The sequence below is a fragment of the Nerophis ophidion genome, linkage group LG03 (assembly GCF_033978795.1).
Source record: "Nerophis ophidion isolate RoL-2023_Sa linkage group LG03, RoL_Noph_v1.0, whole genome shotgun sequence".
In the NCBI taxonomy this organism is placed as follows: domain Eukaryota; kingdom Metazoa; phylum Chordata; class Actinopteri; order Syngnathiformes; family Syngnathidae; genus Nerophis; species Nerophis ophidion.
The window spans coordinates 20,768,943-20,789,441 of record NC_084613.1 but is presented as its reverse complement, the minus strand read 5'-3'; the positions used below and the strand labels follow the sequence as shown (position 1 = coordinate 20,789,441).

The window sequence follows — 20,499 nt, the reverse complement described above, 5'->3', positions numbered from 1 at the left end:
TGAGAGGCATGAATTATAATCTAGAATGAACTTTCACTAACTCTGCAAGTAAATATAGCTGCATATGCTTGTTATCGCTCAGTTATCACGGTGTGGCTAAAAGTTGTTCCTCTGCATTAGCGCTTTTTATAACAATATCGCTAATAATTGGTCAATATTCAGGTCACGAGGTATAAATGGAGTATTGTTGGCGCTTTTTGAAGGTGTTTTATAAAGGCTTTATGGATGCAATAGAATGGTCCCTTTAGCTGCATTGTAAGTCACCTCGTACTTGCTTTATTTTACAAATTAGAATTCATAAAAAATAGAAAACATAAGTGTCCTTGTCCTAAATAGGGAGTGTGAATGGTAAGGAAAAAAAAAAAAGAGTGAGGTTCGCCTTTAAAGACATTTCATTCTATTTGTTGTTTTTATATTTTGAGTAATTGGTCTGATTGTGGCTTTTTTATTTTCTATAACACATTTATAACAAATGATGAATAAATGCAAAATGTACCAATGTAGGGACTCCTCTGCATCTGGGGCATGGGTAGTGGTGCCCCTCTAGATGCAGCAGATGTTGCTGCTGTTCGCTCTCTTTTGGAATATGTCATTTATATTTATTACAGTGATTCAAAACAAAAACCCAGTTTTTTTTTACTTGTACTTGTGCGAAGAATAATACATCTGCTATCTAGAAACTAAATTTGTGATGTTTTCTACTAAATTATAATAGTTTCTGAGTGTACCACTGGAAAATAAATCAGATTTTTATTTTGTGTTTATCAGATTTTCTTTCTTTTTGATTTAATTTGAAAATACCATTGTGCTGTTGTCTCAATGATCCTTTATTCTAGTGAAACGCCAGCTTTATTAGGGATTAAATGAGCATTGTTGTGATGCATTGAGGCAACAGTACGAGTAGGAAAAGCAAAAAAAGGGCAACCACACAAAGGAAACCAAAGTGACACGGCACAGGAAATGTTAGCGGCAGGCAGAGCGTGGAGCGAGCGAGAGGATCCCATGCACGATCCCTCATGGAGGAGAAGCTTGAATACAGTGCAGTCGGGTACAGTAACATAGACAGAGGGCTGGGGGAGGGATGATGGAACTCACCGGTGCAAACAGCTGGATCTAAAACGGTTATCCAGTCAGTGAGTGGTCCCGAGGAACAGAATGAGAAGAGATGTTGACATTAAAAGTGCTGTTTCCAGTACAAAATCTGCAGCGCTTTTTGTTGTTTTCGATGAGTCAATGGAGTCATCCAGACAGATTTATGGGGAAACACTCAAGGTCAGTGAGCAGCGAGCCAATAAAGACCACCCGCAACATCTGTTTGGCTCTCTGACCCTCTTAGTTAAACAATGTTAAGACACATCGAGATGGGGAAATAGGACAGAATTAGGGGGTGTTAGTAGTGGAAATGTTTATTAGCGGGATTGCCTCAGGCTGCTTGGTGTTGGATGGTGAAGAGAAAGCACATGCTGGATTTCAAGTACAATTGAGCCTCTAAAGTCCGACTAATTCTGATTTGTTCAATATAGACTGAGTAAATCATGCAGTGTGAATGATCCTTTCCTGGGTCAAACTGTCGCCATCATGAAACCTTTCTACACTGTGTCGTTTTGCAGCAGGTCCTTAAAAAACAGCAGACTGCTCATATTATATATTGAGGCTCTTTGACTATTGCTTTTTACACTTGGCAGGGTTGGATAGGACTAGGTAATCGATACCAGTACTCAACGGTACCAAATGTGGGTACTTTTTTGTGGGTTAATAAATGTTAGTTGGATTTTTTTATTTTATTTTTTACCAAATTTGGTGGTATTTAAATAGCAATGTAAAATCGCTAATGCTAATAATAGCCTGTTTATGGCAAATCTTATGTAAATAGGAATTAAGCTCGCACCTTTTGGAATAGTGGAGCCTTTTCTACCAAGGTCACTGGCTTTGTCGGTAGTAAAAATTGCAATACTACTGTAAATGCCGGATTATAAGACGCTACTTTTTTCTTACTCTTTGAACCCTGCAGCTTAAAAGACAGCAGGTAATTTATGGATGGTAAAAATAACATGCAAAACAACTGACTGGAATGCTATTCAGTCTTATAGCCGTATATAGGGTACTACTCGTATGGATTCTTCATTCATCACTCTCAGCAAGTGTTACAATATAACTAAAAACTGTTTATACTTACTAAACCGTTCCATGTGTGATGTCTGTAGGAGTGTTTTCGTGCATATCTATCTGTACGTACTATTGTAATGTAACGAAGCTAGGAATTGTTAGCATTAGCTAATATGCTAACAGTGTCTGTGTTAGTATTAGCAACGTACAGTGGCATTTTTTTTGTATTGTTACAGTTGTACAAAATCCTCAGTAAATTCACCAAATCGTCTCTGTGGAGTTATTGAGTCCGTTTAGCTGATTGGAGAGCTAGCTTCCGCAGCTAGTGGGTCCATGACGATGACTTCTGTTTTGCTTGATCAACCGTTTGGAAACAATTAAGGTATGTAAATAAATATTTACAAAATCTTTTTGTGTAAATAATTATATATATATATATATATATATATATATATATATATATATATATATATATATATATATATATATATATATATATATATATATATATATATATATATATATATATATATATATATATATGTGTTTGTGGCTTATCGTGCAGTGCGGCTATTATAAAAAAATATATTTTTCTAACTTTTATTGGGTGCGGCTTATATACCGGTGCGCTCTATAGTCCGGAAAATACAATACCTGTCAGTTTAAGTACCAGTGTGCATGGTAGATGTGGGCGGTATGGCGGAGGAAATGTAGATAGTGCCCCATAATTCTAAAAACTCCTCACTCTCAGCAACTTTTGTAAGTTTTACAATACAACTAAAACTGTTTATACTTACTAAACCGTCCCATGTGTGATGTCTGTAGGAGTGTTTTCATGCATATTTGTATGTGCTATCGTAATGTAATGACGTTAGCATTAGTTAATATGATAACACGTTTACGAGTGTCTGTGTTAGTATTATTAACTTATAATGGAATTCTTTCTGTATTTCAATTTCACAAATTACTTAAACCCACAGGGTTTAAAGTGTACAAAAAGTTAGCGGCTTACAGTCCTAAATTAACGGTAAGTTCATAAATCGAGGTTCCACTGCACAAATTTTCAAACCTTATTAAAAAAGAATAATAAAGTAGGGAAAAGTAATTAACAGTGCTTGTATTTTTTTTTTTTAAATTAGATACTAGGAACAATTTAATTAAATAGTCCCGGTTTAGATGCTCACTAAAATGAAGTTGTGTGTGACGACTGTGGGACTTTAGCGGCTGCACTGCACTCTGAGACAACAAGCATGAGAAAGACTTATGGCTCAATGTTTCTTTGGGATGCAGTAGAGATGTTGTATAGTGAGCCAGCAAGAGAAAGCATGAGGGAGGGAATATGGCTGCAGGTTACAAATGACAGTCAAGAATAACCTGTTAGGCTTACGAGAGTCCACAAATGAGGGACACATTAGAACTTGACGGATGAGGGAGAGAGAAAAAGGGCTGATTGTTTAATTAAACAGTACCTGGTTGTATTTGGCATTGGCCACGTGTTTGGTTTCCATCCTGCCGTACTGTGGAGGCTTGCAGGAAAACTCCACGAAGAGCAGCAGCTGCTCAAAGATGGCCGGGTACATGACCTGCAGGTTCTCCGGGCCCACACAGATGGCCTGCAGCGGGGAAGAACAAACACTGCTGACATCCACCGTGGGATTACATACTGTAATATATCACTGAGCGCGGCCCACTCGTTGTTTCCTGCATGTAATGTGACACAGATTTAGAAAAATAAAGGGAGTCGACGTCTGCATTTATACTTCTTATTTATGTTGGAATACTGGGGGAAATTTTAATAAAAAACAACAGGATTGAGGAGCGTTTACGTTTTCGGCCTTTTCAAATATTTCCCCGACTCAATTTGGAAGACTGGGAATCTACACAGAGAATAATTTCACTGTAAAATCGTTAAACAAGGTGAATAGAAGATCTATTTCATCCAAAATGTGTTTTAAGTTATTATTTCCTCAATTGTTAGCGAGAGACGGCCTTTTTCCCTATTTTACTCAACTGCAGTGAGTGCCAAGAACCTTTAGCATTGATTGCAGTATGCGGCCCTGGGTGGAAACATTTTAAACACCCCTGATCAAAAATATTAGAAGCTCTCAAAATAAAATAAAAATAAATATACTTACAATACAAACAAAGTTGAATTTAGTTAGTTAATTACAAAAAAAAAAAAACAATATATATCCATCCATTTTTTACCGCTAGTCCCCTTTGGGGTCGCGGGGGGTGCTGGAGCCTATCTCAGCTGAAAACGGGTGGAAGGCGGCGTACACCCTGGACAAGTCGCTACCTCATCACAGGGCCTACCCATATTAACCTATTAATAAATTAGAAAAAGGTTAGAAGCTCTCAAAACAAAAATATATTTAAAATATAAACAAAGTTTAGTTAGTTGGTTAAGTAAAAAAATATATATATCTGTATATTTTCATAAAGGTGGAATTCTTGACACAATGGGTTATGCAGTTAATCATATTATCATTTTTTTTCTATTCTTACATTGGTAAAAAACAAGAGTAAAAAGGTAAGAAAAAGAGCAAAAACATCTGTATGCAATGAGAAAAAGCAGAAATATTCCGACTAATAATTAATACTATACTTTGTCAACTTATGACCTATAACAGAAAGCTGACACAATATCTGTTTTTAGCATTTTTTCAAATAACAAAAATAGTAATATGGCCCTCAGATGTGTGACTTTTTCAGTGAGTATCTTTTTCAGTGGAAAAAAGTTTGGACAGTCCAGAACTTAAGTATCAAAAGTATAGATATTTTCATTTCAGAATTGAAATTAGAGCTTAAAAACCGATATTTCAGATTGATCCACACATGACACTATCCATTAAACCAGGAGTGTTCGTGTGCACACCCGCGTACGCGTTGACGAGACCCAATGAGTATCGCCGTAAACACCAATCATTTTATTCGGGCCAGTAGAAAATGTATTACTTAAAGTTTGTTCTTATGAAAAATATATAGACAATTGTCAAACGTGTTCTGTTAGACCACTAATCGTTACATAAGCTCACCGGTGGTGTTCTTGTTAGATTTTTTGCTTTGAAAAAGGTTGCTGTGAGGAGGTTGCAAATACATATAAATATAATAAAAATGAATGAAATAAATACAAGAGGTTTTTTTCATTTCACCTTCTGAAGAACATCAAGAGAAGTGAGCACGGCTTCCTGCAGGCTGGTGAGTACGGCCTCAGTGTAGGAGGGCAGGATGAAGGGGGAGGCATCGCTGCTGATGGGCACCGACACGGCACCGTGGAGGATGACCCCCAGCTTTTTCAGGTCTTCCATGCTGAAATTGCCCTTAATGTGCTGGTACAGAGCCGGGAAAATCTGGATCAACGCCGTGAGGAACGGCTGGCTGGGGATGAAGGAAAGCTTCTCCGTCTGGCCACTAGGCGGCCTCGTGCTGTCCGTTCCCGTGCGGTACCATGTGTTCCACGCCGACCACCATAAGGCCAGGTCCTCTAAGGCGGACTCTTCGCCTGGCGGTGGGGCCTGCAGCTCGGCGCCGTTGTACCGCGTCAGCCTTTCCACGAGCGAGTCAGAGCGCACGAGAGGTCTGCCGGGACCGGACGCTGAGAGGGGATCGATAAGGACCGGGGGGACCCCTATAGCAGCAAGGGCGTCTCCTGCTCTGTCAGAGTCTTTCATGGGCGTCACTATCTGAAGGATCTCCTGAAAGCTCTTGAGGGCGGCCAGGGAGACTTCGTTGTTCTTGCTGAGCGCCGCCGACTGGATGTGGTTGAGGAGAACCTCCCAGGCCTCGAAGAAATCCCCTACGGTAACAAAGACACACGTCACATCCATATATACATATATGTATATATACATATCCTTCTCTCTCTCTGTATGAGTGTGTGTATGTATGTATATATTGTATATATACACATGCATATATAAATATATACATACAGTACATACGTTTTTTTACATGCAGACTTTTACCCAATGCGGACCCCAAGTCCAAATGTTTGGACACCCCTGGTGTAGTAGGTTGCCCCTGACTCACCTAACTGTTGGAGGAAGTACCGCCTTGTGTTAAAAATGCGCGCCACCCCAGCAAGAGTCAGCACCCACGTCTCTGCCCACTGTTTCTCCGCTGTGTCACGCGAGTGGTGTATGAGGATGTTGCCACCGCCGGACTCGATCTTCTCTTTGTCGGCAGTGGTGGACGACTTGCGCACGCAGTCCAGCAAGTGGAACAGTACCTGGTAGGAACAGGGAGGTAAAGCATTGAGCCCATAAATTAAACGATTTTCCTGAGTGAAAATGACATAATTGCTGGACGCTACCTTCCAGACCACAATGTGCCATGTTGGCTGCTGTAGCAAGGTGCCATGCGCGGCGATGGTGGAAAACAACGTCTGGCCGGCGCTTTTTCGCACAGCGGGCCTTGGATCAACGCACAGCTCGCCCAGCTTGGCATAGAGGCATAGCCACAGGCAGTCAAAGGGAGGGGCCGGGTGGAAGGGTCTGTTCAGGGTCTCTCCTCTTTCCCGGGCCTGCTTGACCTGAGCCTCTTCATACCTTTCCAACTCCTTTGTGATGGTTTCACCTCTTTGAAAGAAGTAGTCCGAAATGTTCCACTGTGCGGGGAAAATATGGATTAATAGGTTTATGTCAAGACTTTCGTCCATTAGTGCACACCTGTCACTTTTAAGTGCAAATAAATATGATGTTAATACTGTTCTGTCATCTATAAAATGTCAGTGGCGCAATTAAAGGTCTCCTATTATGCAAAAAATGACTTTATAAGTGTCCCTAGAGCCAGTTTGTGAGCACTAAACCTAAGAAAAATCAGAGGTATACAAATTTTTTCCACTGCTTGGGCCATTTTGATATTTTTCATTTTGAAACCCAATACAATATATACCATTGGATTCTTTTTTAGCTGTTAAGGCTCTCAAGTTTGGTCCCAGGCACCCAGAAATCATAAAAATTTGAAAAATAAATCGCATATCATTTTTTTTGACAACGCTTAAATCTCTAGATCAACTTTAGATCTATCTGTCGCTATAAAGTTTTATTTATTTTTTTGTGTTAAAAATAGGTCATACATTTTTTTTAAATGTTTGTACTTTCAACGCTTAAATCTCTTGATCAACTTTGGGTCTGTCGATCATATATATATATATATATATATATATATATATTTTTTTTTTAATGTTTCTTTTATTTGTTTTTGCCCCTTTTTGTCTGGAAAAAATATTTTTTATGGCAAACACAAAATTTGAAAGCTTTTCCCCAAAAATATTTCAGAGTGGAATATTTGGAAATTAATTGGACCCTTTAATAGGTCAATAATTCAAAACATTGATTTTGATTCATTATTATTTTTTGAGCAATGACAATTTTAAAGAAACAAAAATGCCTGCATGACAGCTATGTGTTCATAGTCAATATTGCAACTTTTTCTTGTTACATTTCACCTGTACGCTCTATTATTATTTTGGTAATAGTATTTTTAGAACATGAAGGGATCTGTTAAAAAAAATTACCTGCGGGACGCAACTGGCCCTCGAGCCACAATTTGCACACTTCTGATCTAAATCCTCTCCTTCACTGGTTCTACGTTTGAGAGAAACACTTTTGATGTGTGACAAAATCTTTCCCCTTGCTACATGGGCCCACCCCTTGTATACATCCCCTACTCAAAGGGGAAAAAAAAGGCTTTACTTAACCTCTTAAAATAAATCTCTGCCAACAATCTGCCTGTCAGCAACCGACATGGGAGCTGATGTAGATGTAAAACCATGACTGTGATAATTGCACTGGAGCTAGACTGGTGTCGCTAACAATTGTGTCCTCCTGTCCAACTCCTGAATGTTACATTGATAAATGCAATGTACGGCGTCTATTTCCTTTTAAAAAAAATACAGTCATTTTTAAGTTACAGGGACAAATATGGGTATGTACCAAAAGGCCGATAGAGGTGAGGCTGATGTTGAGCTCCTGGTTCTGTAGCCCGAAACTTCCGGCTACATCCACTACGATCTGGAGGCACGTGCAAGGCATGGTGGGTAGGAAGTCGGTCACCACCAACTGCAGGCACTGGAAAGCTGTTCGGATCAATGACTCACTGATGGGGAACACAGATCCAGATGCGGTTCAGGTTCACATTTGTCAAGATGCTCCTCACGTACAATGAGTATAGTCATAGTATACAGGTAATTAGAACCCTTGTTATTTTAGCTGTCTAATTGAGGTTTATTTGTTCAAGTGGATGACGCTGGCTCATTACCCTTGATCATTGCGAATGGCTCCAATGACACCTAAGACGAGGGGCCAGCCGGGGCCCAGGCTGTCCCCCTGGCTCTGGAGGATCTGCAGAACACTCTCCAGCTGCTTCTGCCGGATGTCTGCGTGCAGCACATTGGACAACTCCTTCAGGGGGTTAAGCAGCAAAAGCTGCAGCCGCTGAAAGTAAGACAGCAATTCACTTAGTTTTTCTGACATTTTTTAATATTACTGCAATATTTAGTGTACCTCTACCCTGAGACTAAAAAAGTCGCAATGACTTGAAATTTCTTACACAGCTCAATGCTGCTTTTCCAAAACAATTCTGTACAATTCCAATGTATTTATCTATACGACCACAACATTTTGGTGCACACATATAGGGGATTTATAAGCACATGTCTGTAAAAACAAAAACTTAGCTGGGTCACAAAGACGACTTCGTAATTGTCCATAAGTCATTGATAGGGATGGGTACCGAATTCGGTACTTTTACAGGCACCGACCGAATTCTGTTGGTACTACCGGGTATAGATTCACCTAAAATCAAACACTGCCGATACCTTTGTTGCACATGACGTCACATTCGGTTGCAGACCAAACAGCAGCTCACGTAAACAATCAATCACGCAGCACTTAGGGCGGACTCAGCCAAACTCTCACCAAGTAACTTCACAGTTTTATACACCAACAGAGCAAGTATGCTTGGTAGAAAACGCTTGAACCTAAAGTAAGTCTCCACTCTCTCAAAATGCGCTAGCCTGATGCTAATTTACATTCGATTCGCCATAGACAGGCTACAATTAGTGTTAGCAATTTTACATGGCTATTTCAACACCTCTAAATTTAGTAATGAAAAATACAACTAAGATGAACATTACAATCAAACAGCTGGTGTGTAATAAGCACAATACTTACAATATAAACACTTTGTAGGGCGCAACATAAAAAATTTCAGCTACTTCCTAGTGAAACTACATACCATGGATAGCCTATACAGCTCTGCCAACTAAAATCTTGGAAGTGCAACTACATTGCTAATATGACTCTAATGGTATATGAAAACAAGATATTGTATAACAACTGTACAGCACAATTATCATAATCAGCTCCTTTTAAAATGTTATACAAACAAATTAAACTTTCAAACATCCACCCATCCATCCATTGTCTGCCGCTTAATCCCTTTGGTGTCGCGGGGGGCGCTGGTGCCCATCTCAGCTAACACACACAAAAGTACCAAAAATTGGCACAGATGAGTAACTGTATTGATTCCCGGTTACCAGGAATTGGTACCGAATCGGTTCAAATGTGAACAGTACCCATCCCTGGTCATTGACCATTTGTATAATGGTTATAAAACTTTAATACATGTATGCTAGCATGAATTACAAAGTATTTTGACCACAACCCATAGGAGGCGCCACAATTGTCATTTAGCCCATAGAGTGTCCTACATTTGCACACAGTGAAATGTAGCATAAAGATAAGGAACCTAAATAAAATGGAACCCATATGATTAAGGATTTTTCCTTTATGGACGAGGCGGGTCAAATGATACAATTAAGACTTTGGACAACAGACTTTGACTTCTTGAGCAACACAAAAGGTTTAGTTAGCTACCTGATTTTGGCCGAGCGGCGGCTCGTGCTTGTAGTCCAGGCCGGCTTTGATGAGAGCCGTCAGCGCCTCAGCCCCCCACTCTCTCATCCTGGAGTTCGGGTGCTGGCAGACCTGCAGGAAACACCAAACATACGCACAAATGCAAACACAAGCACGGAGAGTGGGGAAAAAGAAATGTTTGTAGAAGTTTGTGCGTCATTCGTCTCTGCACGCGTGCATGTGTGGGGCAAATGTATAAAATAAAACAGGACTCCAAGTGACGACATACAAGGATGCGTTGCGACAGACAAGTGTAATCACGTGTTTGCAGAGACACACATGGAGATTCCAAGCTGAGCAGAAGAATCATGCCACTTCCAAATACTATTATGGTTAGTATTTTTCAAAACATGATAAAAATATAAAACTCTGCTGCCTAAAATTGCCTTAGAGGTAAGGGTTATATTGCCACCTAGTGATGGGTCAAACGATGCTTAAGAATCCATCCATTTTCTACTGCTTGTCCCTTTCGGGGGCGCGGGGGTGCTGGAGCCTATCTCAACTGCATTCGGGCAGAAGGCGGGTTAGACCCTGGTTTAACATGTTATAAAACAGTGACACTGGATGTGTGACAATTTATCAAAAAAACAAACATGTGAAGGATACAAATGCTCTGTTGCATCAAAATGTGTTTATCATGAAGCACTTCTTTTGGCTCACTAGTGACGGCTTGCGCCGAAAGAAGTCAAAAAGGTGGTGTGCCGCATTTTAAATCGGTATTCATCACAATTATCAATCTAAATACAGCTAAGAAAATGAAAAAAAAAACTAAATGTGGGATCATATAGGTCTTATAGTGATATGTAATATTTTCCAGTTTACTGTTTGGTTCATTGATCAGGGCTCAGTTTCATGTTGCTCTCTGCACAGCCATTCGTTTGAAAAAAGTATATAAATCTCAGTATATTTGGTACATTTAATTGGAATCCCGATTTACAAACTTTTAGATGATGCCAAATATCTGAACCTCGTCTCTGTAAACCAACGTTTCATTCGTTCATTTTGTGTCCCGCTGGCAGACGTTTTGTGCTTGCTCGTATTGAAGAGAATGAGAAAGCCGGCTCATACCGCAGCAAGTTTTTAATTAAGATGAGAACAGACTTTTCTGTAAAAAGATACTAAAGTGGACTTAGATCACAGCAGAGGCTTCCCCTTCTCTCCCTCTGTCTGCTTGTTTCTCTCCTCTTATAAGCCCTCAGGCCTGGTGTTTATTTACACTAAGTGGATTAGTGGATTTTACTTTTTAAAATGTTCGTTATACTAGCAACATGGTTGTTAAAGTTAGGGATTTTTGTGATTTCTGATCGTTTGTGAGGGGACCAAAGAGACTCCTGTGCGTGTGTTTGCAGAGCAGCCCATATAGGATAGTTTAGCATATGGAGATATTTTATTCACTATGTAGAGCTTTCGATTTACTAACCATGTTCAACAACCAATTACGTTCATAAATCACTGTAACTCTATTTGCTGGTCAAATGTAGTGACTTTTTAATCCAGCACATGGTGCCATTACAAAACACCAACACAGGATCAGCGCAGCATAAATACACTCACTGAGGTTTCTTTTACCCATCACTACAGGGTTTCTGCAGGTATCAGCCAATCGGATTTAATACTTTGAATACCTTTTTAATGTCCTACTGCAGAAATATTACAACTGTCTGTATAGACAAAATTGTAAACTTTTGACAATGATAATCTTGAATAGTTGAAAAGTTACTGTTACTCTTTCGTGAATTAGAATTGCCTCACAAGACTGTTTCATCTGAGAGTTTACTTTTATTGACCTGTTTTTCTGTAGTGGTAGCACCAGCTGCCAGTTGTAGTGGCGTCAGCAGAAGTTGCTTTCTTGGTCACGCCAAAAAAATGTGGCACCGTAAGCTGCCTGCCTTTAATCACAGACTTGTGATTAAACAGCATGCGTGATTTCACCGGATAATTTTTTTTAATAGATAGATGCCTCTGGACATCGAATTGAATGCTTTTCAATGCCATTTGAGGCCTTAAGTTTCGCAAAATATATTTTTTTATAATTGTAATGGTTTTTAACGACCCGCGGAAACATTGCACTATTGTGGAAAGATTGGAGTGGACGGATTATTTTCTTATACAATGGAATAAGTATTCTTGTACTTAATTTGATGACCTTTATAAGTGTACACATGACTTGGACTCTTTTTGTCACTTAAAACAATTGGAAAATTCTTGAAGCATTAGGACACTCCATGCATTTACAGATTATTTTGGCTTCTTCATTACTGCATGATTAATAACTAACAATTTAATTTCACACTTTGTGGGACTGTAGAGAAAAATGGCCCATGTCAAGCGAGTCCAAAGAGTGGGCTGGCGGCCATTTAGAACCCGTGGTTAGTTTTTTTTATTAGCCCACAGCTCATTGTTAGAGTAAAGTTAAACATACACTTACACAAAGAGCAAGGATTGGAAAAAAATTGCAATGTAAAGTGAAATGGCTACAATCTTGACACCGATAACTAATACTCAATGTCTTTAAATGATACATATTTAGCATGTAAATTTGTTTTTAAATAGTTTGCAAATCCCTATTTTATTATGTGGCCCTTGGTGAAAAAAAAGTTTGGACAGCTCTTGTGTGCATGTAACCCAGAGACAAAAGAGCAGAACAGATGCAGCACCAGATCCTGCTTCTGCAGCCAATCAAAACCTCCTGTTGCCAACATGAAAGTGAATAGACTGCCAGCTTAAACACTCATGGAGGAAGACATCATGACACAGCAGCCTCTTCACTGCGCCAAGTTGATAGGGAGAAGGGAAAAGACAAAGAATAGGAGGATAAAGTATCGTTGCTTACCTTCTGCGAAACATACAGGAATGCAACAGAAGAGGGAGAGATAGAGAAAGAAAAATGTGAAGAAAACCTTCATACATACAATTTTTTCTACAAGAGAATGCTCTTTCAGGTGTGAGTGTTCAGAACAACAAGTTATAATGTTTGAATGTTTCACTCGACAATTGTAAGAATGAATGGCGGACGTTACCTCCAGTAGGTGTCCAGTCAGAGGTCTCCATAGGATCTCTATACGATCCATGTTGACCAGGCCCGTCTCCAGCAGTTTGGCCACCGCGAACAGAGACGGCTCCTGGAGACAACACATTTTTAAAGTGGATACCGTCCATCTCAGACACAGTTAAACATAAATGAAGCAATGCTATAGAAAATGAATTGCGATACAGCTTGTACAGTACAAAATATATACACACACTCCCGACACAAACTATCCAAACCTGACTTTTTAATGAGGTTCTAGCGGTAATATTAGTTTATAAACACCAAATGGGAGAGGAAACAAGGCCCTCAAACGCGTGCTTTTCATGATGTCATAAGACATGAAACTGCCTCTGACCCACCCCAAGTTTGATTAGGCCCCCTCCAAGTATAAGCTCACAACTTCAGGCTTTGCTGCACATTTTAAAATGTTGCCTAAAGCTCCATCAACTGTCCCGTCAGCTAACTTTAGGAGCTTTCAGTTGAATCATTTTGGGTTTTTTCAGCAAATAATAACTTAACATGGTGTCGCTGTTCAAATGTGAGTGCAATGTTAGCAAGTATGGTTTGGGGGTTAAGGTTGGGGGCCAGATGTAGCCCGCCACATCATTTAAGGTGGCCCAAGAAAGCCTTGAAATAACATGTGTCAATAAACGACTTCATCTTTCTATATAAGAAAGAAAAAAATACAGTGTCAATAAACGACTTCATCTTTCTATATAAGAAAGAAAAAAATACATGTATTGCAAGCAATTGCATATTTTTTAAACTTAAAATTATATCTAATAATGCAACAAATACTATGATATTATGCATTTTAAAGTTTTTGTTTTAGTAAAAATAAAAATACTAGTCAATATCTGCTTGACTTATGATTTTAAAGCAAGTTTATCCACCAAATTGTAAAATGTAAAAATGAAAATAAATTTTACTATAAAAAACTGGCAGCTGCTCAGTTGCCAAAATTTTACTGTAAAAAAACAATGTTGTTTTTTCATTTACAGTAATATGCAGTAAAACCACCATAAATGTTACACTAAAATTGTGGACAGTTTTTTTTTTAGTATATTTTCTTTTTTTTTTTTACAGTGTACATAAAAAAATATAATAATCAAATGCATATGCATTTGTGTAACAATACCATTGAGGTGAATCCCTGTAACCGAAATTCATATTTTCAGTTATGTTGAAATGTGCAAATATAACCATGTGATGATCCTTAATGTAACTTGTTAATAAACATGTCTGAAACAAATAAATCATAACAACATATTCACATATCAATCACTGTTACAAGCGGCCCTTTGAAGGCAGCCATAACTGCAATGTGGCCCCTTAAAGAAAACAAGTTTGACACCCCTGTAAAATATACATATATATACATACATATACATATACATATATATATATATATATATATATATATATATATATATATACATACATACACACACACACAGACATATATATATATATATACACACACACATATATACACACATACATACAGTATATACATACATGTATATACACACACGCGCACACGCACACACATTTTTAAGAGTGGCAACTTTTATTTTGCCGTGGCCATGCACCACAATCAAGTACATGGAGGGGAAACCCTGTATATGGCATATTTTATGTTTAACTGTTTGAATTCCATCGTCAAGGCCAGGTTTTTTCCGTCACACTTTTATTACAGTATTGTGGGACCTCTGAAACATATATATATAATTGTTGAAAAATAACAGCAATATAGGGCCTTTAAAAAAACAAAAGGAAAATATTCACCTTGTTGTTCCCATACGCCATTTCCATGGCTTCCAAGGAAAGAGAACACAGGGCATTGATCAAGTGATGAAGGGAAACATCATCTAGGTACCTATAATCAGATAGTACATTTGAACCATTTTAGAATCATGAACATCTGCTAACTATTCCTACACAAATTATATGATCAAATGGTAAACTATGAGAACGTGTCCTAACTGGGAACTCTCGAAAAGCCTGGAGAGAATGTTGGAAATGACAGGCAAGTCGGTCATCACGGCCGTGGTCAGCACCTAGTTCAGATGGAGACAAAGTCAGCACATCGCATATAGGGTAACTTACACATGCTTTTTTCTAGGCAAACATACCGTACTGGGTCCCTCTACAGCTCTACCGGGTTTGAGGGCACCGCCCACGCTGGGCTTCAGTCCCAAAATCCACACTAAGTGCTGGGAGAGACACAAAAAACAACAATGTACACAGAATAGTACAATGAGTAATAAAGCAGCTACTCTGTGTTATGGAGGAGCAGCCGGGGGTCGTACCTGCAGTGTGGCTAGTACAAGCTGCCAGGAGGTGCCCAGCACTGCGCCGTGGCAGTGGGCCAGGTTCAACAGGGTCCGCATGCACTGAATGTTCTTGGCAGTCAGCTTGGGACAGACATACACAGTAAGAACTGAGAGCAAGGTACAGGTAACAACACAATACCAATGTTTTTTTTCTTTCAAATTTGAGTACATATTTAATGCTACTGGATAGACACTAGGGTTGTATGGTATACTGGTACTTATAAAGTACCATGGTACTAATGAATTTAAAAAGATACTGTACTACCTTTGAAAAATACCGATACTTTTGTTTTTTAAGCCATGGCGGCCGCCGTGGTGACATTGCTGGTAATATGACCTGAGGCGCATGGCGCTTGTCACCACAAACATTGAGCACTTGAAAGCAGAACCAATATAAAGAAAAAAGAGTTAGAATGGACGTATTTTGTCTTCAAAACGACCGATTAAGGTAAAGCTATAAACACTGAAGTGCCACTCTATAAGCAGCGTTTTAAAACATAGCTATCTAGCAGCTAACCTCTGTCCACAGTGTTTTAGATACTTCTAAATCCTCGCCGCCATGGTGACAAATAAACTATCATCCCTGCAGGATGAGGTATAGATAAAAATGCCTAAATAGACATTGTAGGTGGATACAATAGCTAACCGCTAACAGCAAGCGTGCACTCCTGAATGTAAACAAATGTGTGGATCTATACAAACATCATCGTAATGATACCAAGTTAAAGAGCTGTATCTAGTCGATACTACAATGATCACATCCCCAAAAATGTTTATCATCACAAAATTTTTAGTCATTCTTTATAAACTTAGGAAATACGTCCCTGGACACAGTTGAACTTCAAGTGTGACCAATGTATGACCCTGTAACTACTTGCTATTGGATGGATACCCAAATTTGTACAAACCCCGTTTCCATATGAGTTGGGAAATTGTGATAGATGTAAATATAAACGGAATAAAATTATTTGCAAATCATTTTCAACCTATATTCAGTTGAATATGCTACAAAGACAACATATTTGATGTTCAAACTTGTAAACTTTATTTTTTTTTGCAAATAATAATTACCTTAGAATTTCATGGCTGCAACATGTGTCGAAGTAGTTGGGAAAGGGCACGTTCACCACTGTGTTACATCACCTTTTCTTTTAACAAAACTCAATAAACGTTTGGCAACTGAGGAAACTATTTGTTGAAGCTTCGAAAGTGGAATTCTTTATCATTCTTGCTTGTTGTAAAGCTTAAGTTGTTCAACAGTCGTGTTGTCGTATTTTACGCTTCATAATGCGCCACACATTTTCGATAGGAGACATGTCTGGACTGCAGGCGGGCCAGGAAAGTACCAGCACTCTTTTACTACGAAGCCACGCTGTTGTAACACGTGGCTTGGCATTGTTTTGCTGAAATAAGCAGGGGCGTCCATGAAAACGTTGCTTGGATGACAACATATGTTGCTCCAAAACCTGTATGGACCATTCAGCATTAATGGTGCCTTCACAGATGTGTAAGTTACCCATGCCTTGGGCACTAATACACCCCCATACCATCACAGATTCTGGCTTTTGAACTTTGCGCCTATTACAATCCGGATGGTTATTTTCCTCTTTGTTCCGGAGGACACCACGTCTACAGTTTCCAAATATAATTTGAAATGTGGACTCGTCAGACCACAGAACACTTTTCCACTTTGCATCATTCCATCTTAGATGAGCTCGGGCCCAGCGAAGCTGGTGGCATTCCTTTGTGTTGTTGATAAATGGCTTTCGCTTTGCATAGTAGCTTTTTAACTTGCTCTTACAGATGTATCGACCAACTGTAGTTACTGACAGTGGTTTTAAGAAGTGTTCCTGAGCCCATGTGGTGATATCCTTTACACACTGATGTCGGTTTTTGATGCAGTACCGCCTGAGGGATCAAAGGTCCATAATATCATCGCTTACGTGCAGTGATTTCTCCAGATTTTCTGAACCTTTTAAAGATTTTACGGACCGTAGATGGTAAAATCCCTAAATTCCTTGCAATAGCTCGTTGAGAAATGTTGTTCTAAAACTGTTTGACAATTTGCTTACAATTTGGTGACCCTCACCCCATCCTTGTTTGTGAATGACTTAGCATTTCCTGGAAGCTGTTTTTATACCCAATCATGGCACTCACCTGTTCCCAATTAGCCTGCACACCTGTGGGATGTTCCAAATAAGTGTTTGATGAGCATTCCTCAACTTTATCAGTATTTATTGCCACCTTTCCCAACTTCTTTGTCACGTTTTGCTGGCATCAAATACTAAAGGAAATAATTATTGGAAAAAAAAAAAAAAGTTTATCAGTTTGAACATCGAATATGTTGTCTTTGTAGCATATTCAACTGAATATGTGTTGAAAATGATTTGCAAATCATTTTATTCGGTTTATATTTACATCTAACACAATTTCCCAACTAATATGGAAACAGGGTTTGTAATATCACTGAAAACTTTTGTAAAATATCCAGACAACAGAAGAATAAGTGATTATTATATTTTAACAGAAGTTTAGATAAAACATGTTAAAACAAAAAGTAAGTAGCTATTAACAGTAAATGAACAAGTAGATTATTTATTCATTTTCTACCACATGTCCTTAACAATGTTGACAAAATAATACAATGTGAAATGACACAATATGTTACTGCATATGTCAGCAGCAAATTTAGGAGACTTAGTAAACATTTTGCTGACTTATTACTAAAAGAGAAGTTGTCTAGTATGTACACTATCTTATTTAATGTCAAAATTGTTCCTTTCTGTTAAAATAAAGCCAATAATTATTTTTTTGTGGTACCCTTTATTTTGAAAAGTATTAAAATACATTTTGGTACCAATACCAAAAATACTGATATCAGGACAACCCGAATAGACAGTAAACTTGGATATCGTTTAGAGTAGTCAGTGTACATCTTGTATAGCAGAACAGATTTAGTATTCACTGAAAATGAATCAACACAGCACAATATTGTCCAAACAGCTGGCAACACAAGTGAGAATACCTTACAGTAGACAAGGCCAAAGTATGAATGTCAAGTGTTATTTAACACTGCACTAGTGTTTGTACTGCTTATCATATTGGAAAGCAGTGTCTGCTTCACAATGTCACCATGTGTGTGTTGGAGTTCATCTTGACCCACCAAGCTTGGATGTAGACAAAGCAGTTATCTTGTGACTCACTCCCTGCTATTTAGTCAATCATGTGTTGTCTCATTTACGTGGATAGTACTGGGTCTCTGTCTGTTTCAATGAGTCAAATTTAAGACTTTTTTAAGACCATAATGAGTAAAATTGAAGACGCATTTCACATCCAAGGAGTACAAAGAGATTAAGGAAAATGGGAAGCTTGTAATGCTTCCCTGCCTCATGTTCCAAGTGTCTTGCCGAAGGTGCGCTGTGCTTTATATACTTTTCCATTCTCCTGTCAAATAAGCGTTAAATGGTTTGCTCTGCAGCCACAAATTATTGAATTTGCACTTTCACATCTTAATGATTCAGCCTTCTAGTAGACTTTTATAATATCCGCTGCTAGCTATGTAGCATGTGCACAGCAACAGGCACATTATAGTTTCATTTTGTAGTAAACAGCATTTTCAAAAAACTAAAAAAATCTAAGCAGGGTGGACAGCTGCCGTTCAGAAACCCCTCAGTTTACGACCGACACGATCGTACAATACATCCGCCTTCACGCACAACCGACAGGGCAGTGTTAACGGTGTTACAGTGGTAACAACAGCCGTGTTGCAATGCATTGTTTTCATGCTACTAAATGTCCGCTTCCACATCGACTGCCTCACATTTTTGTCCGTTTAAGGCAGACTAATTCCTGTTTGTCACTCCAAATGTTTCGTGTTGGAAATTGGTACAGAGCAGCAGTGTGGGTCATCTTATCTTAAAAAATAATTAGTTATGGTTACAAATTATTTCTTCCAAAACTTAATTGCGTTAGTAACTCAGTTACCTGACAGCAAAGTAACTGTGACGTTTTTAATTGTGTCATTTTGTTCGATACCAAAAAGTAACTGTTAAAAAAAACTCCATACAGTATTTGGATAATTCCTCCACCCGATTGTAGCTGAGATAGGCACCAGCACCCCCAGTGACCACAAAGGGAATAAGTGGTAGAAAAAGAATGGATGAAAGGCATGTATCTGAATTCAGTAGATTCCAGTGTGTTAAAATGTATTTAAAAAAAAAAACATTTCATGAAATAACATTTTAAATATTGAAAGTACAAAACCCAATACCGTATTCAAAAATGTAAACTTAAAAAGACACAAAGGAAAATTTGGCCTTTAAGTAGAGAAACTCTTTGCACCAGCATAACAAAATACAGCCTGAAAGGACTTTAGATAAAACTGTTTGCAAGTGTGGTGCAAATAAATGACATTCATTCAAGTAAAACGTTTAAAAACATTCCTGGACGACATTCTGACAATAAAATTGCATTTGTGTACAAATATTAGAGTCTTTTCTGAAGCTAATTATAAATATGCAAGCGAGTAATCACCAGTGATTAATCATGTATGTAAACTCCAAAACGTAATGACTCTGATACCAGCATTTGGTTTTTTGTGTTGGATAGGCAGCAACATCAAACGTCGTGTTGGCATGTGTTAATGTGAGGTGCAATTTAAGTTTGCTTGTGTGTTTACATGGATAAACGCCTTTTCCCTGAACGTAGCGTGCATGTTACATAAACATTGTTGCCTTGAATTTCAATGAGCAAAAAGTAGTGCCGGTACTTTCAGTTGTAGAATGCTACCTCGTCCCAATTGCCACGGGTCTTGTTGTGTGTCACACTGAGCCTGCAGTGAGAGAGCGTGAGCAGGGCACGACTCGCCCACCTAGCCAATCGTCATCATCCCTCCCCCTTCTCTCTGCATGCAGCGTAGTGATGTGCAGATCGACACTGAAATATCTATACAACCGATACCAGATATTTATGCTTTTAATATCAATACTCAAATCAAAACAACGATACTTTAGTTCAAGGGTGTCCAATTTTTTTCCACCAAGGGCTGCATACTGAAAAGTCAAACTATGTGCGGGTCATATTGATGTTTAGTTTTATTCAAAAA

General features: G+C 38.6%; 1 protein-coding gene across 3 annotated transcripts in view; it reads right to left on the bottom strand.

The window, feature by feature from the left end:
• mon2 (MON2 homolog, regulator of endosome-to-Golgi trafficking) overlaps positions 1 to 20,499 on the bottom strand; it is a 66,328-nt gene that overhangs the window by 19,788 nt on the left and 26,041 nt on the right. For 2 of the 3 annotated variants that reach the window (XM_061894558.1, XM_061894559.1), the window contains exons 16-28: positions 15,372 to 15,476; positions 15,195 to 15,275; positions 15,046 to 15,119; positions 14,848 to 14,938; positions 13,049 to 13,150; positions 9,990 to 10,100; positions 8,371 to 8,546; positions 8,046 to 8,208; positions 6,422 to 6,715; positions 6,139 to 6,337; positions 5,262 to 5,905; positions 3,576 to 3,719; positions 1,096 to 1,113 (exon numbers count right to left, since the gene is read on the bottom strand). In XM_061894558.1, the coding sequence (XP_061750542.1) occupies positions 1,096 to 1,113; positions 3,576 to 3,719; positions 5,262 to 5,905; positions 6,139 to 6,337; positions 6,422 to 6,715; positions 8,046 to 8,208; positions 8,371 to 8,546; positions 9,990 to 10,100; positions 13,049 to 13,150; positions 14,848 to 14,938; positions 15,046 to 15,119; positions 15,195 to 15,275; positions 15,372 to 15,476 (2,202 nt within the window). The remainder of the gene's footprint in view (positions 1 to 1,095; positions 1,114 to 3,575; positions 3,720 to 5,261; positions 5,906 to 6,138; positions 6,338 to 6,421; positions 6,716 to 8,045; positions 8,209 to 8,370; positions 8,547 to 9,989; positions 10,101 to 13,048; positions 13,151 to 14,847; positions 14,939 to 15,045; positions 15,120 to 15,194; positions 15,276 to 15,371; positions 15,477 to 20,499) is intronic. The other variant, XM_061894562.1, reaches the window with a different exon arrangement.